Raw genomic sequence first — 17,935 nt, forward strand, 5'->3', positions numbered from 1 at the left:
AAGTCGCATCACTTCTTAGCCGCGTTACTTTTTAAACACCGTTGCTTTAAACAATACAAGATCGAATCGCTGAGCTTTCTAATGTGCCACGTAACTATCTCATAATAATTGCTCGTAACGATAAGCGATGCAATAATTCAAATTGTTACCGATTATAAAATTAGATTACATTTCCTCGACCGATAGGTGGACGATAATTGTTCATCTAATTGGAAAATGTTAAGCGTACAATTGTCGACAGAACGCATCGGTAGCTAACGCCGGCTTTTTTCGTCGCAGAGCTATCCGTTTGTTCACGCGACAGGAGCTACATTTATTATCATCTGGACAGCACACGTCCGTCGACGAAGATCGTAACTAACTAACAAATTATATTCTAACGTTATCCATGAACATTGCAGCGACTTATGTACCACTTTAGTCGTATTTACATACCCGGCCACGACAACACGGAACTACGCGATATGAGGGAAGTGTCTTTGTACCAACGTTTATCGGGAAAACACCTAACGTATCCACGAAACTGCTCAATAGACAACATACAAAACGGTGTTATACTTTTGCACATACTCTTCCCTTCTGTTCTTTTTAGAAATCGATACGAATAGCACGTTGAAAATAACATAGCACCGAAGGAACTTGGGCGCGACATTCATGCATTACATATCCAATAGCCTTTGGCAATGGATCAGAGCGCTAACAGGACTTACAGATTAATTACCGCTAACAGTTAATGTCACAATTAATGCCAGTTTTGTTCTCGATAACAACAAAGAGATTCGCGTAACAATTTCAACAAATATTCGTTAACGCCTTATAAACTACAAAAAGTAAGGTAAAGATGATTGTACACGCAGCAACTTTAATATTCGGACTGATTGCAACTTTTATCGCAACCCTATCGTTCGTCATAGACGAAGTAAACATTGTAAAGTGTCCGAATACTAAAGTTAATCACCGTACACGTTTTGTTCGCTTGCTGGATGATGAAACCGATCGAGGGAGACGCACGGAAACGAAAATCTAAAAACGGTGCTGTTTCTCTAGGAAATCGTGCTTACTTTTATTCGTCATTCACAGTAGGAACTAAACACTTTATCGTCCGACTATTTTATCAAAAATTTTGATCGTGTTCGATCACCTTGCAAAAGACGCCTATTGCATCGTGTCAGTGTGGAATCTCTGGAACGCTTACAGAGAGTGTTCGGTAAGTCGCTAGAAAAAAAGCTCTGGTCACGCCGATAGAAAAGTTAAATCACACCGTGCAGATCCTCGATACGACGTCACTGATCGTCTTCGCATGGAAATAGTCCCCGTACGTTCGAGCCGTTGATCGATCGGAGAGATCCTTCTCGGAGGAGGTCTGTATGATTTCGCGGTTTGCATTATATACATGTGGACCGTCGCAAACGACGGCCACGACGCACAGTATGTTATTTTAAAAATCCGGTTTTACGAGATCATAAATATCGTTATTCGACAAAGATTAAATCCTCTGGTATTTACTTGGTGGTTTCTTTTAAAAATAATACATAAACGTAGCAACGTAACTCTTACAACCCGAATCAAACCGGTTAGAAATCTACGTTTGACTCAGTCAGAATTTCACGAGAATATTTTGTTTGAGCTAACGCAGAGCTGAATTTGTAAAATGGCACACTGCGTGACGTGAACTTTACAGCTATACACAGAGAGGATATAAAAGTGGAGTAACAAAGTAGAATCATCTTCTTTAGATCATTGAGGACGCGTCGGTTGAAACGTACGGTGACTTTTGTCTTGCTTAGTTGTGTTTCAAGCTATCCGAGCTATCCTCGTGATTGAAGGTGGATCGTTCACTGTCGGGATTCGAAGAATGACCGACAGCGCGCGAATCGTCAGAGTTTCTCCGGTGCCGTGGTTTTGATGGCTGGCCCAGTCTGCGGCGAAATTGAGGGGCCAACGCTCGTCGATCGCTCCAATGGCAACAACATCTTGCTCGGGATGGGTTGCGATATTGCCCTCTTGGCCAGCCTGAAAGAGCTATAATTCGTTGGTATCAGTAAACAGTCGATACAAGAACTCTACGTGTTCAAGAATTGTATGTGTTTGTGCATACATAACGTACTGCTAGTCAATCTGGGTCATCCGTCTACTATGCTGCTCAGAATAATTAAAAGATTGCTTGTTACCAAACGCGTAAGCATAGTTTGATGTTACCATTGAAGTAGTAGTACTCTCTAAAATCCTTTAATTGTTCTGAACAACGTAATCTCTTAAGCAACCCTCCAATGTTAAAGGTACGATAGAATTATCAAAAACTGGCAAACAGGATAAAGCGTAAAACGAGTCTGATTCACTATCAGCTGCAGGGTTAATCATGAATCATGCCTGAAGAGACAAATTACAACTGCTTTTGACGTGTAGATGTTTCTCCGCAAACCGTGCTAGGAAATTGAATCAAACGTTCAAGTTCCTAGCGTTAAAAAGAAAGAAATGTCCAGTTAACGTTCTCCTTATCGAATCAGGGTTCCATTGCGTTGTGTATGCAATAAGTCTGCAGTGGTCCCTGCTCCACCTTGCTAATTCTGATTGCAATTATTGTTTTAATTATTAAACGTTACCCTGTACATAATTAGATTCGACTACGATTTAAGAGGCTAAATCTAAAATGTATTCCAATGAAGGATCTTCTCGAACGTTATTGAACTGTATATACAACTGTGGTAAAATTTTAATAGAATCGTGACAAATATACCGCATGAATCAACTAGACGAGTGGTAGATCACCGAACGTGGAAGCAGATGAGGACATGGATTAACAGCGTAGAAGAGCTAGCAGCGTGTTTTGATGTTTGTACTGAAAGCGTGATAGAAACGTGATACAACATCTCCATGAATAAGAAGCACAGATGAATGAATGAAGATGAAGACAAACGGCTGTCCCATTTACAATGACAGCGATGCAGAGTGGTTTATTCGAACATTCCTTAAATGAGTAAATAATTATATGCGTCTGAGCACACCTTCCATTGTGGAAGCGATCTTCTTCTCATCTTCAGCGAATAAAGAATTAACACTTTCAGTTTAACTTTCTTCGAATATATTACAGACAGAGAAAGACAACTATCCCTTTCCCGTTGATATCATAGGTTCTCTTCGTTAGATCCCTCCTCGTTAACTACAAAATAAATATAATTGCATGAAAATAACAGAAACGAAATAATGTAAAGTGACAGAATTAAAGTGATGTAAAGACTTGTTTCACGCATCGTCGGCAATTATCTTCCATGGAACTTCTACAATGGAAGTTGCTTTGGTACAAAAAATAGTACAATGAAACATGAAAGAAGAAAAGATTGGCTCTAAGTAAAAAGTGATCTCGATTGCTGTAGGATCTGCGTATCCGGTCCGCCTGCAGAAGTTCAATACATAGCTAAAAAGGACAGTTGAATATTGTGTCAGAAGCGTATCGAAAGACAGTTGTAAAACGAGGGACGGCACACCATGTGTCCGTGAATCGTGGTGTTTTTGATACGGCATTCACATGTATAGTCGTGCATTGTGTCAGAGATTTTGTTGTATTACTTGTACAGTCGTGCTGTTAATCTCTTGTACAAACAGATATTTTAGCCCGATCAACCACCGAATTGGAATACAAACGATGTGTTAAAGGATACAGGGTCCAAACGAAACCATAAGCTAAATTACATAAATGATTTGAACGTCGAATAACGGATTAAAAATGAAACGCATATTCCTGAGACAATTAAAATTAAATGGACATTTGTCTGAACATCTGTCCAATAAAAAAATGCTTTGTCTATCGGTGGTGGATCTAGCTCAACGTTTTCTGTAACACAAACATTCCACCTAACAGATTTCAAGCGGTAAGGGGCTCTGGATTACCTTGGTCACTAAAGATCAGACCATTTCAGGAGGTAACGAAAAAACTGTTTAGTCTCTGTACATCTAGACACTCATATGTTGATTAACCACAAATTCTGGACATATGCATGGCTGATAGATAAAACATTAAGTTTGTGCGTAGGATGGCTGCGGCTCTTGCCGAGAGCGCGATATCGGCTACGCTGTGTGACTAGACATATCTTCATAACAGGTACCTGTAATGAACAAACTGATAAGCTTTAAACACTGCCCAAACCTTTTATTTAGCAGCTAAAGAAAGTGAAGAAACGTATTAGAGATACAGAGAAAATTAGTTGTTGTGAAGTTCGCTCCAACATTGGAATATGAAAAGTTACGGTGATCCAAGGTGAAATGTTAAGGGACATATGCACGCCTACGGTTACAATTAAAACAGAACTTATCAAAATACTATCTTTCTATCTGTAAATGCAGCGTCACTCTAACGCAAAAAGCGACAGAAGAAAAAGGGAAGATGACGATGACATGTATCAACATGGATGAAACAATACTGTACATAGATCATAGATGTGTATGGTAAGTGTAACTACGGAAATCTTGTTCAATTCAAATTGGACGTTGTCGCAAAGTGAACTGCTGTATTATTACTGTATACGTATACAGCGGACGTCGTGTAAAAATGATTCCTATATCTGAACATACGATATAGACTAAGACAATGTTTCTCAAACTTCACCTACCAGTAGATCCCCTTAACAGAGAAAAACTTTTGAAGAGTTATAAATGTTATAAGTAGAAAATATTGTTCATAAAGTTATAAAAAAATAATTATTTTCTTATGAATATGTGTAGTGTTATGAACTGTAGTGCTTTAGGTTAACTAACGTTAGGTTAGACTCATTTCTCTTATTCCACAATGTAATGAACCAACGATCCCAGTTTGAAAAACACTAGATTAAGGAACACCTAGCGTTGCTCTTCGCGTACAAGAGAAGAGCTTTCGGAGATATTCGCTGGTCTATATCGTGTGTCGAGATTCTTATGGATTATACCATGCCAAAAGACTACTTAGATTATTCGTGGTTTATGTACCTTGTTCTCGTAGTCTACGATTGTTTTATAGAGAAATCTCTCGACACACACGGGTTTTAGTTAACATCGATTCGGGCGCGCTTCGAATGCAAAGATCACACCAACATCGATTACCTCTGAAACAACTACTTTTTCACTGAAATTTTTCATACTGATACCACAGTATGTCCGGCTATAAAAATACAGCGTTATCTATGTACAGACAATAGAGTTTTTGATTAATCTCCGAAATGCCTTACGCCCGCTCTGAGTGTCTTCTTTCTAGGGGACAACATTTATTGCACACGCATGACACCTCCAGCGTTCTGCAGCGACCGAAACATCTGAACGTCGAGGATAGCAAGGATCGAATGAATTATTACCTTAAAAATTCCCACATCACGACAAGGTGTAAGCTGACAAGACAAAATATCCACATCAAATGTATTTAAGGAATAGATAGCTTACCTTCTCCGTCGTAGAGAAGCATTTAGTCCGGGTAAACCAAACTGACCTCTCGGGATCACCATGCGTGCATTACCCTGAGCAGGTCTCGAACCTCCATGCGCCTGTAGCATGGTTAAATGAGCAGCGTAACCGTCATGAAGTATCGTCGCCAGAGCGTGGTGCTTCTTTGGTACTTTTCCGATGATGAAAATTTGATTTGGCCTAAGATTAATTGCTGTGTAGACGCTAATGTCTTTGCTACTGCCATACGCGTGATGGATTATTACACCATGCTCCTATGGATGCGTGTGTGTGTGTGAGAGAGAGAGAGAGAAAGAGAGAGAACTATTATTTTAATATCATCAGAAACCAGTGAAAACAAAGGTATTCTTAGATGATTATTTACCTGAACGAGTTTGTTTAAGTACGCAGCTTTATGACCAAGCGGATCCGTCGAAAGACCATCCGCAAAGGATACAAGACCATGAGGAAAGTTATGTTGAGACAACCAGGAAACAACTTTCTGCTGTTGCATATCAGGCCTCGCAGTAATATAAATAATTAAGTAACCCAGTTCTTGCCAATGCCTGAACGAAAACCGCTTAGATTAGTTAACTATAAAGTGGGGAGGAAATTTATTTTCACATATTGCAGTTTGAAATATACCTGACAACGTCAACAGCCCCTGCTCTAACTTTAGGATCCTTCCCACTAACGGACATGCTTGCCGTAAATGAACCATCTATACTAAATACCACACACTCTGTTTTCGGTGGAATCACAGTCAAGAAAAAGTCTACGGATGTATGATCGCCCCTGCAATGTGATGGTTTAATTTTAAATATATCGCAATAATAGTACTATTCGTTTTTACACAGATCAATGGTATTACCTAACAATCATTTTAACTGGATAAAGTCCATAGCTTAATGCCTTGTCATCGGGTATTTTATATGTTATTCTACCATTCTTATCAGTCACTTCGGTTGATAAGTACGTCCATTCTCCCGCGGGTGCATCCTTCATAATGTGAATGTCCACCTTCTCACCTGTGAAAATTGATTATGCTGATAAGATGTCCCTAAAATACATGGATTACGCGGAGTTGTATCTAACTTACCTGTTAAAGCTATAACATCGATTGGACTATACATAAATCTAGCAACCAACACTTGCGGTGCTCCTTCCCGGACAATTACGTCGTTCGCTCTATGATTGGCAGCAACATTCTAGAGATTGAAATTCTCTTAAAATGAATATTTAGGAAAAATCTAAAAAGTACTATCTATAAAAACTACCTTTAGTTTAACAGAAGTACGTTTCTTATTCCATTTTTCTCTAGGTTGACCTGGACGGAAACAAGTTAATTCTTTCTCCTCGTTGTTAAGTATAGGTGAATCAAATCTGCCTAACTGTCGTACAATGAATGCGATTACATCGGAAGATTCCCAGTAACTAGCATGAAAAAGATGTGGCAAAGCGTTCGTGGGAAAATTTGCTAAACCCTCCGGACAGTAGAGCGCGTAGTCCAATCTTTTTGTGCCCCACCATTTTTGCGTTACTGCAATAAATTGAAAATAAAAGACCGTTATAATACCTGATATTAAGATTGAATACGATAAGTCACTTTCCAAATGAAAGTAAACTTTTATAAATATTAAATAAAGGAAGGCAAATTGATCAGTCTTAACCAAGCCTATATATTTGTACACAAGCGACAATCGATATATAACCAAGTCTTCTATTTATTTTATTTTTAAAGGTAACTCAAATTTAAACATCGAAACGTAAAAATGTATAAACTTAGTTTAGACTAATGAATTTGTTTTCTTTTATTTAATTCACTTACAATTAGATACTATTTGTAAAGGAACATGTTCAACCATACCGGACATCGTACTGTGAATTGATATATCGGACAGACGCCTTAATTGAGACATTGATACGTTTGGAATGTTTAGACCATCGGTAAATAATTGTGGATTCGTCTGAATTGCTTCCACTGAAAGTAATAAATACATCATTTATTAGTTTCATAATTTTCTAAGTGTATCTTAATCTTGAACGAATAATACATACACAAATGGTATGGCTGACCGTTCCCAAGCGGATACTTCTGGTATCGAGCCACGTTAACGGGCGGAAGGAGAGAAAATCTGGCAGAGATTAATGGCTCTAACCTAGCAGCTACAGGATCAGTAGGATGGAATAGGTTATACACTTGATTCACAAATGGTCTTTTTATATTACTATTTTTATCACCGCCCAAAGAAATTTTTCTATACGCTAGAACTAACGCAAGTGGACTGCCGAACATGAAAAACTCTCCCACTTCAAAGTCCAATTTACAACTCTGTTGACCATCGCTAGACAAAAGAAGAAGACACACGTTAACCTCACCATAAGGTTTTGGATCTTCGTCAAATATGTGTTAATAAACCCTTCACCTTGTACTTGAAGACTTTCTTCTGGGGGAAGGCGCGACTAAGTGTTTCCCATCTTCATTGTTCTCGATGCCTTGATTGTTCAAAATATTGTTTTCGCTATTATGCCTGGAGTGGGATGATCTACATAAAGCGTCATACGTTAAAATTGCTCCTACTGAGTCCCCAACAAAGCAAATCTGCCCCGTGAAACCGCGACCCTCTTCGCTTTTAATGAACTCGTGGTAAACTTGATTGGCTCCGTTTATAACTCGCGAGACTGCATCCTGATACTCAGGAGTGGAACTAGCAAACAATGGTATTGCACCAATTGGGATGGTGTCGTGTGTCACTTGAGGGGCGTCCATGGAGGAAGGTGACACGTCGAAACTATATGGACTTAGACTGGAAAAAAAAACGCATCGGATTTCCATGAATTGAGATTGAAAAGGTCAATATTTGTTGGCCTTGTTATTCAAGATTTACCTCGACAAGATACCCAGACCTTCGGTACAGATAGAGGGACAGGAAACAAACTTGATAGCGACATGTCCTACCATGCTGGGATAGTGCTGTCTCATGACTGACTCAAAGGCCCCTTTGAATGTTGTGATGTCCGACTTTTTTGCGGTTAAGTCAACGTTTGCGTCTAGAATATCGATGCATAGCGTCAAACATGTGAAAAGATCATCGTCTTTAATTTATATTAATTACCTAACACACTTCCAGCATGCATCACGATAAGCAGTACAGTGGTTTTGCAAGGCTGATGGGTCGGCGAATGTTGAGGCGAAGCTGGACACGAGACATCGATGCTGGCCGATGTAGAGATCTGCAACCTTTTACTGCTACGTTCACAAGCCATCCGTTGTAGGTAGGAAGGTGAAAATATAGTGTCGTCTGTAAATACGTGGTCAATATTAGTTGAAAATTCAACACCTTGGTCACTGATCATTTATTATTTACCTTCTTTGCCTGCCGTGGTGGGCGAAGTGAACGTATTGTCCTCCTCTTCTGCTAGAAGATCCAAAGAACTCCATTTAGCTAATGACGAGTTATCTCCAAAGCCCTCTGTGTAATCAGAAATTTTAACATTGCTTATGCATCGTGCCTTTTTATACATTTGTGACACGTGTTAAGAGAGAAAATAGAAGAATATGAGTCGGGATGCTTCCCCTCTCAGATTAGAACAGACGTCACAAGAAGCAGGAAACAGTAACGTAAGGAGTCTGATGCCATTATGCTATATTAAATTGAAGTACAATACTATAGATTGAATCTGCTGTTTTTGGAATCGCCCATGGCCATGCTGATTCATGCTCTCACAAAATCGGTGTTAGAACATCCATGCTCGATGTTATACATATAGTATCATCCGTCTATTATCATCCAATTAATCAGACTTACAGACAATTGCTCGCTAAACGATAAACTTGTTTTCATTTATCTACAAAGGCATAGATGCAATCATTCAATGTTTCGAAACTTATGTAAGTAATACTAACACTAGTGTCAATCTTGATCTCTAATCCTTGGAATATATCTTCCAACGAACGCTTTAATGTGTTTGTAGTTTTAAGAATTCATCTACGTGTCCTACCTTCGCGTATAATAGGTATAACGAACCCAGCTGCAGTGTGGAATGCGACATAAAAAAAAAAGAAACAGAGAGGGTACACATAAAATAAATAGAAAATGTCAATACCTGCTCATGCTGTATACTCTACTCGCAAAATGCGAATTTCCGAACGAACCGCGCTTACGTTCACCTTTGTTGAACTATTTACTTCATATTATTCTTTAAAAGTAAGACGTCCAGCGTTCAAGAAATTCGCTGATGCGTCTGCTTTACCGTCCAATTCCATAAGCCAAATGTTACTTATACGAATGTAAAATCTCAGAAAGAATTATCGTCATGCTGCACAAGACGAATCGACATTTTACCTTGACAATCGAAGAATTCGTCCTCGCTACCCGATTCGGATTCCCTGACGATGCTCTCCATGCGCCAATTCGCTATCTGCATGTCGAAGCTCTTGTTCGAACTGGGCGAATGCACCGTCGTTTTATTCTTCCACCCTTTCTTAGTTTCACCTTTCTCCTCAACGGGAGCATTTCTGAAACAGATCCAGCCACTGTAAATAAAACACAAGCCGAACGGAGTTACCACAAAGCGAAAAAGTTCCTGATTTTACTTTCACTTTTACCTAAGTTCAGGTACTTCGGTCGGCGAATCTTCAGGGCTGATATCGCCTTCAGAGCTACCTGTCGTGTTCGCGTTGGGTATGTCGGATGACTTCCTGACGCTCGGCGGACTCTGAAGGTCCTCGTTCTTCTCGATGCTCCCGAGGGTCGCGGCTAAGGTCATGGCAACGTCCGAGTCCTGAGGAGTCGCATTCGAAGCGGACATCTCCTGATTTTCTTCGGTGGCTTCCTCGCTACCCTCGGCAGCGCCCATCCTTCGTTGCAGCGCCAGTTGAGTTTGTCGCTCGATTTCTCGGATGTCCTCCATCGTCAAACCGATCCATTCGTCCTGCCAGGCCCAGGCTTGCGTGTGAGCACGCAGCATGGTTTTCCGCAGAGCTGGAATTAATCACGTTACACATCCTGCTTAAAAACGAAGACAAACAGACGCGTTCGATACTTGCCCGTGTCGTGTATAAATTTTTCTAATTTTGTTTGCAGGCCCCAGTAACGGAATTCCACGCGGCAGAGCTTGTAGGCGCACATCAACGACTTCCCGGCCGGCGTTGGTTGTTGCTTGCCCTAAACAATGAATTCTTACTGCATGGTTATCGACTACCGATACCCGACTGCCGTTAACCGTTATAAATTACGGTTGTTAATAGGTTGACAAGACTTTTTACTCATACACGGTCTGTCTAAAAAGGAACCGAACGTTTGCTATAAAAAGAAAAAAACGTACAAGTAAAGTTTTTACACGCACGTTTATTTTACTCAGAATAATCTCCGTCTGCGACCTTTGCAGCTCCTGTTTTATAATGTGTCCCTTTCATTGGAATTTTCAATTTCGGGAAAAGAAAATAATCGCAGGGAGACAAATCAGGCGAGTAGGGCGAAGGGACACATTGTAGCAACATTTCGGAGATACAGGCCACTGTAACCGCCGTACTAAACGGGCTACCAAAACAGGAGTTGCAAAGGTCCTTCGAAATGTTACTTACGCGGTCTACACGATGTATCGACGCAGAGGGAGATTATTATACGAGGGAGATGAATGAAATAAACACGTGCGTAAAAACTTTACTTGTACTTTTTTCTTTTTATAGCAAAAGTTCGGTTCCTTTTTAGACAGACCGTGTATGTTGTGAAATCGGTCGTTTGACAACTCGCATCGTTACAGTCGCGTTATCTTTACAATCGGTTGCTTCAATTTTCAAACAATCCGAAACTAGGGTAAACCCTTTAAACGGACGTTAGGGAGATTAGTACTTTTACGTCTGCCCAGTAATCTTCGAGCCATGATTCGGTGAGCGGTCCTCTGCCACTTTTCTGGGACACGTACAACTTAGGATCCTCGTCCTTCACGTAGTCGCCCATGTGTTGATCCTTGACGATGTCGATTACGTCTGAAATTGAATTCGGCGATCGATAAAGGTCATAATGGGAAAGTCGCGAGGAATGAACGCCTACCGACGATCCTGTTTCTCAGATCGCTGCCGCTGAGCTTGAACACGTTCTCCTGATAACCGTTGTCGGGAAAATAGTACGTCTCTATTTCGATGGAGAACTTTTCTACGAAGGGTGACGTGTAACGTGTCTTCGTATAGGGATAAGAGTTCCATGCTTCCTCCTTGGCGATCAAGGCGGACCTAGGTAACAAACTCTTGAACCATTCCGGGAGATGACGTCCCACGTGATAAATCTTATGCGTGTACTGTCCATTTCCACCTGGTCCGTTGCTGTAAGGTTCGTTCACTATGATCTCTACACCGCTGCCCGCTCCTTGGCTCTCTACGCGAGATTTTTTCTGCAAACGATACAAGGCAAATACTTCAAACACATTTATCTGAAATTTCTTTTTATTCCTCTGTCGGTCGTATTACAGAGATCCCTACTTCACGTGCATCGAAATACACGGGTACAGTATCCAATTATTTTTATATACGAACCTTCGTATAAGGATGCTATTATTCTAAAATAATGATCCTTATTAATTTGGAAAAAATTGATATCCGGTAAAATAAATAAATAAATATAACATAAACATAAGAAGAATAAATATAATAGAATACATTTTTTATTATAGTATAATTTGTAAAACTTTATCAACTAGTTAAAATAAATATTCAAGTCACGGGTAACAATAGATAATTCGATGTACACGTACGCGTGTATTTCGATGCACGTGCACGTACCTGGATGTCCGTGTATTTCGACACCCGGTTACCCGTGTATTCAAAATACCCGTGTTCTTAATCCCTTAATACACGGTACACGTTTTCCGTGTATTTTAATACCCGTTGAAAACCGTGATCTCTAGTCGTATACGACAATCTAGATCAGGCCTCGGCAAGATGAACGGCTTTTCGGCTGTTTTTCGGCAAACCACGCCTTCTCGATCTCCCTTTAAGCCAACGTCCCGGCTCGAGGCTCAGGACCGTGTCACTTCGCCGGGATCTTGCGAACGTATTTTTAAAACGGATTCCAGAGTATCCCCTGGAAAACTATTAAAAATATGTTCACGAGGTACCGGTGACGGTGGTACGGTCCTGAGCCTCCAGCCAGGTCATTGGCTACGGGCCGGCTGGCTGGGCGGGGCTTGTGAAAGTGCCTTGTGGCTTGAAAAGTGCAGATCTTGCCGAGATCTACATACAGGGTGTCCCAAAAGTCGGGGAGGAGTCGGATTCTGAACAACATTTTCCTTTGCAAAAATGTCGGATGGAGCTTTCTTAAGGAGATATTAAGCGAAAACGTCGACCAATCAGAGCGCGCGTAGCCTTCGCTACCGCGGCCGCTCGACCGGTCTACGTGCGCTCTGATTGGTCGACGTTTTCGCTTAATATCTCCTTAACCAAGCCCCATCCGACATTTTTGCAAAGGAAATTGTTGTTCAGAATTGTCTCAGCTACCCTCCATTTCCGGCTCCTCCCCGACTTTTGGGACATCCTGTAGATCTAGGCCTGATCTAGATGCTTCGGGCTCGGCATCTTTAATTGCCTATTCCCTACGTCGTTGAACGACTAATTAAATGTTGAGTCTCGATACATTCAGACACGATGAAGCGTTTAACGCCAAGTACATCGAATTAACACCAGTTAATAGAATCGTTCGTTTCTGGCAATTTGAGTAATTAGAGGATCACTTACTCGTACGACTATATCGCTGTGCAAGGCAGCCAATAATTTGAGAGCTTCGACATGGTATATTAGTCAGGTAGTCAGTCAGTGCAATCGTATGCTGTGTGCTGACCCATGATATTTGCCGAAAACTGACCTCTTTTCGCGCCGCGCCGACCAGCAACCCTATTCGATGAAACCGCCCTGAATGGAATTGCAATTTTCCCCTCTGGTTGGCAAAGAAGTAAACAAAAGTGTTTGACGCTCGATACGTCGAAATAAAATGGGAGAAAAGAGAGATTAAGAATAATTGAACTGTAGAATCGAACGCGGTCGACAAGTTTCTATAGTACTCGGGATGATGCAATGAAAAGCTTGACATTAATATTGCTGCTAGATGTTCGTTACTTTATTGTATTCTTGCATCGTACTCCGCTATACATAACTTCATCGTAAAGTAGAACGTATCACAAACCAATAATCGGTATATCAAAGCTCACGTTTATTCGACGATAATAATTTAACTTGATATGGCAATCACACATAACTCAAATTCGATTTAATATTATTCCAACACGTCACATGAATAGTACTATACGGTTAATATTTCAAACCGAAATCGAACTATCGAGAATTGATATCACGAGGATCTCCATTGGAACGTAAATCTTGGCAACGGTCGTGGTAAGTATACATCATTACAAACTCCTCTTAATCGCTCTCGATCCAATCTCCACGAAACGTGATCCTCTAATTGCCGGCAAACGGTCGTCCGACGATATCGCGTGCAATCCCTGAAACATTTACCGCGATCATATAAAGCTGAGCAATCCTGTATTCCTCCACGGTGAGAGGCAGCGGTATCCGATACTCTTTTATCAACATTTTCGCTGATGTTATTTATCTTCCACCCGATCTAGCGAAAGACGCTCGTCGTCCCAAGTTTCCTGTTTCCTCTCTCCCGTTCAACTTCATGATAACGTGGACGGGCTCCTTGAAAAGAAAAGAGTAACAGCGAAAAGCGTTAGAACGCACAAAGAACACGTTACGAGGCGGATAAAGTTACATTATCAAGATTTCCCTCGGGGACAGTGATCGATGTTACTCGAATTACGTGTCCCTGCGATTCGATCAACTTTCAACTGCGTTATCGAGCGTTATCGGCCAACGCCGTGTATCGTATTATCCAGTTGCTTTGGATTTGATTCTGGATATACATACAGTGGGCGTAGAAAGTATTCGTACGTCGATCAATTCTCAAAAAAAAAAAAAAAAACTATATAAAATTGTAATTTATTAACCTTTTTTTTATAAGCAATGACATATTCTCGGAAATCACTACGACACATACAGTACGACAACAAAAAAATAGCTATTTATGTAAGTTACGAAATTGACCAAAATAAAAAAAAAAACAAAAAAAAAACAATTAATCGATAGAAATATCGAAGCAATAAGTATTCGCACGACTGTTTAATTTTTAACACTTGACTTAAAAAAAAAAAGAGAAAAAAAAATTTACATTAATTTACAAGTATATAATACTTCCTTCGTGGGATTTCCTTTTGATTTTATAATTATTGCAAATTTTCTAAGCGTTAAATTAACTGAATTATTAGTTATTCGAAGTGGGATCTTCATCAATTCCCCTATTAAAGCCTTTTTTTTTTTAAGTACCTTCCCGGAAACTCAATATTTTCTAATTCGTACGAAGCAATAAACTAATGCGTTTACGTTACAAACTCTACTGTAAATGGTTCGTCGTAAGAATCGTACAAATACTTATTGCTTCTATACGTTTACCCACCTTCTTTTTTTTTTTTAAATTTCACAAATTATTTTAACTAGTAAATATTGTTTGGACTGTATCTATCTTGGAGACTATAAAGGCCTTCCTGAGCATCGTCCGACTGATTTTCGCAGTCTCTAATTGAAGCACGTCAAATGCTGAATCGCTGTGTTTCTACCGCAAGTTTTCACGCTAATCCTCGTTCGGGGTCAGCCACGGGCAGTTCAGCGGGCATTAACAACTGTGTTGCAATCGATTTCAGTAATATCATTAATGTCAGCGAACTATAGTTTCTGTGTACCACGATCAAGGACCGCGTCAATCGATCTAGAATTCTTTCTTATACGATTAAAAAATATAGGACACCGTTTGGCGTGTCTGCAACGGATATATTCAGGGCGGGCGTGACATTTTGGCGGGGCCTGAATTCACATTCGAATCCTACACTTAAATTTTACAACGAGGAATTATTTATTTACAAATGCTATATATTTTTTATAAGATGAACATTAAATAATAATACTTTGATGACTTTTGTCGCTCCTTTAAACTAAACCATTGCTACTAAAAATCGTCATCCTGTAAAAAGGGACCGGATTCCGGCTGAACCTGCCTTGCGCCGGCCCTGGATATATTGCTTCTAATTTAATATATCATTATATTACATAATATTGATTATGCTACTTTGTTTCTGTGACATTACGTTCGTCGTTTCCTTAATATACTTGCTCGATTAAAATTCATTACCGTTTAACAGTTACGCTGATATTGGGTTGCGCACGAAGCCATAAGCAATTCATGAACTATGGAATGCTAATTAAGCGGTTCCGCGAAAAGGAATACGGTTTCCGTCGGTATACCCATAAAATACTCATATTTATTAGGTTGTCTAGAAAGTTCGTGACAATTTTTAAAAAAACTTCAAAGGCACGTTTGAATTGTAATATACAGGGTGTCTCAAAAATGTTGGAGGTCCTTGAAAGGGGTGGTTCGGAAGGTGATTTGAAACAACTTTTTCCTTTGCAAAAATGTCGGATGGGGCTTCGTTAAGTAGATATTAATAAAAAAAAGCCAACCAATCAGAGCGCGCGGATACCGTTGGAGCGGCCGCGGTAGCGAAGGCTACGCGCTGAGCGGCCGCGTCAATATCCTTCGATGCACGCCGAGTCACTTGTTCGCGTACGAGAGCGACTACCTAGCGCGTAGCCATCGCTATCGCGGCCGCTCCACCAGCATCCTCGCGCTCTGATTGGTTGGCTTTTTTTTATTAATATCTCCTTAACGAAGCCTCGAACAACAATTTCGCTAAGGAAAAAGTTGTTTCAAATCACCCCTTGAACCACCCTTTTCAAGGACCTCCAACATTTTTGGGACACCCTGTATACGTATACATTGGGCCACGCACCTGTCAGATCAGACCAATCGTTTTCGACGAGCCCAGTGTTCGATTATCAATTCGTTTAACTAAGAATGAACTTATTGTTCTTTGTTCAAAATTGAATCGGCGTTCTCCGAAGTGTTTCACTCCTACGTATCGCCGTCGATACTTTGTTTTAAAAGTCGAACTGTGGCGACGCGAAACATAAACAGTCGGGAGATATGAGAGTACCCTGATTTCCTTCTAGGATCGAAGTTTTAGTTAGTTGAGTCTGAGGTCTTATAACGTAAAGAACTCTGCAGCCGTCGTGAGAAATAAAATCTATCTCTTTTAATATAGAGCGTAATTGATTATTTAGAACTCCCATATCCAATACCCAGCTGACGGAATCACCAACGAGCTCGACACCGGCCGCTCCAACTACATCTTAATTATCCGTCGAGGCACGCAAAACGCGTACGGCAGCCGCATCGATGTACTTACGAGCAAGGGGTTTCCTTAACCTTGAGCATCACGGAAATAGGGCAGATCGGTGGTGGTCGGTGTGACAAGGGAATCGCTCGTCCTACTTCCTCGTCACTCGTTGCACCGTGCTTTTCGCGCCACACCTTCCGGCGTGTACCGATAAATCGCGGGAAGCCGCGTTTCACTTTGATTCACGGAAGCCCAGCAACCGTACAAGTCGACGAGGACGGCAACGATTACAATCGAAACATCTACTCGACGCGTATCTACGAACGACGTTTCTCGAATGCCTTCTTCGATAACACGTTTCGTGCGTGTCGCCGTTCAGCTCGAGAAGCAGACACTAGGCGCGTGACTTTTTACGCGTACTTTGCACTGTCACACCGTTCCAGACGCATGGTTAACGAAATATTACACTCGTGTCTTTCGTCGGGGTAAAGAAGGAAACCTGCAACGAACGAATCGTGGAAAGCCTGAAAACGATATTGTGCGTTTCCTTCGGACTGCGGTCGGTTCAAGTCTGCACACTGAAAAGAAGACGTTCGAACATTCGCCGAAAGGGAGGATGCGAGCGCGATACGAAATTGTCACGACGTTACGTCGGCAACGTGCGGCCACCGACTGACGGGCCAGAGGCCGCCCCGATTGGCGGGTCCGTAGGTACGCGCGACTTCTCGAAGCCACGAAATCGAGCTGGACCAATCGGAGCGTCCCCTGCCACCCCCGCGACCCAGCGATCCGGACGCAGTGCCGTCGCGTAAGGGCGCGCACCCTTAAATCTCCCTAGTCCAGTGATTCACAATGGGAGACTTCCGATGATCTCCAGGGTGTCCCAAGAATGTTGTAACACCTTGAAAGAGGTGGTTCAGGAGGTGATTTTAAACAATTTTTTCCTTGGCGAAAATGTTGTCCGAGGCTCCGTTAAGGAGATATTAACGGAAAACACTGACCAATCAGAGCGCGAGAATGCCGGTGGAGCGGCCGCGGTAGCGTATGAGCGCAGCCGCCTAGCGCGTAGCTTACGCTCCACCGGCATTCTCGCGCTCTGATTGGTCAGTGTTTTCCATTAATATCTCCTTAACGAAGCCTCGGACAACATTTTCGCCAAGGAAAAAATTGTTTCAAATCACCTCCTGAATCACCTCTTTCAAGGTGTTACAACATTTTTGGGACACCTTGTAGTTAAACTAAATGG

The 17,935-nt window shown here is 41.2% G+C and overlaps 1 protein-coding gene across 15 annotated transcripts in view; it reads right to left on the bottom strand.

Moving 5' to 3' along the window:
* Positions 1 to 1,601: 1,601 nt before the first annotated feature.
* Positions 1,602 to 17,935, bottom strand: part of LOC128891758 (protein retinal degeneration B) — a 32,581-nt gene continuing 16,247 nt past the window's right edge. The window contains exons 1-23 of one of the 15 annotated variants that reach the window (XR_008460921.1): positions 16,759 to 17,477; positions 13,916 to 14,101; positions 11,463 to 11,799; positions 11,262 to 11,398; positions 10,457 to 10,574; positions 10,016 to 10,391; positions 9,753 to 9,925; positions 8,775 to 8,879; positions 8,523 to 8,708; positions 8,295 to 8,457; positions 7,833 to 8,213; positions 7,465 to 7,751; positions 7,235 to 7,387; positions 6,684 to 6,946; positions 6,506 to 6,614; positions 6,278 to 6,434; positions 6,052 to 6,201; positions 5,792 to 5,972; positions 5,453 to 5,681; positions 4,960 to 5,354; positions 3,889 to 4,103; positions 3,006 to 3,160; positions 1,883 to 2,022 (exon numbers count right to left, since the gene is read on the bottom strand). Coding sequence is in view for 9 of the 15 variants with exons in the window: in XM_054151523.1 (XP_054007498.1) it covers positions 1,878 to 2,022; positions 5,407 to 5,681; positions 5,792 to 5,972; positions 6,052 to 6,201; positions 6,278 to 6,434; positions 6,506 to 6,614; positions 6,684 to 6,946; positions 7,235 to 7,387; positions 7,465 to 7,751; positions 7,833 to 8,213; positions 8,295 to 8,457; positions 8,523 to 8,708; positions 8,775 to 8,879; positions 9,409 to 9,438; positions 9,753 to 9,925; positions 10,016 to 10,391; positions 10,457 to 10,574; positions 11,262 to 11,398; positions 11,463 to 11,799; positions 13,916 to 13,993 (3,804 nt within the window). In the remaining 6 variants the exon portion in view is untranslated. Of the gene's footprint in view, positions 2,023 to 3,005; positions 3,161 to 3,888; positions 4,104 to 4,959; positions 5,355 to 5,402; positions 5,682 to 5,791; positions 5,973 to 6,051; positions 6,202 to 6,277; positions 6,435 to 6,505; positions 6,615 to 6,683; positions 6,947 to 7,234; positions 7,388 to 7,464; positions 7,752 to 7,832; positions 8,214 to 8,294; positions 8,458 to 8,522; positions 8,709 to 8,774; positions 8,880 to 9,408; positions 9,439 to 9,752; positions 9,926 to 10,015; positions 10,392 to 10,456; positions 10,575 to 11,261; positions 11,399 to 11,462; positions 11,800 to 13,915; positions 14,102 to 16,758; positions 17,478 to 17,935 lie in introns of those variants that run through there. The other 14 variants (XR_008460918.1, XR_008460916.1, XM_054151523.1 and 11 more) reach the window with 14 other exon arrangements.

This window comes from Hylaeus anthracinus, unplaced genomic scaffold (assembly GCF_026225885.1).
Source record: "Hylaeus anthracinus isolate JK02 unplaced genomic scaffold, UHH_iyHylAnth1.0_haploid 12002, whole genome shotgun sequence".
NCBI classification, from domain to species: domain Eukaryota; kingdom Metazoa; phylum Arthropoda; class Insecta; order Hymenoptera; family Colletidae; genus Hylaeus; species Hylaeus anthracinus.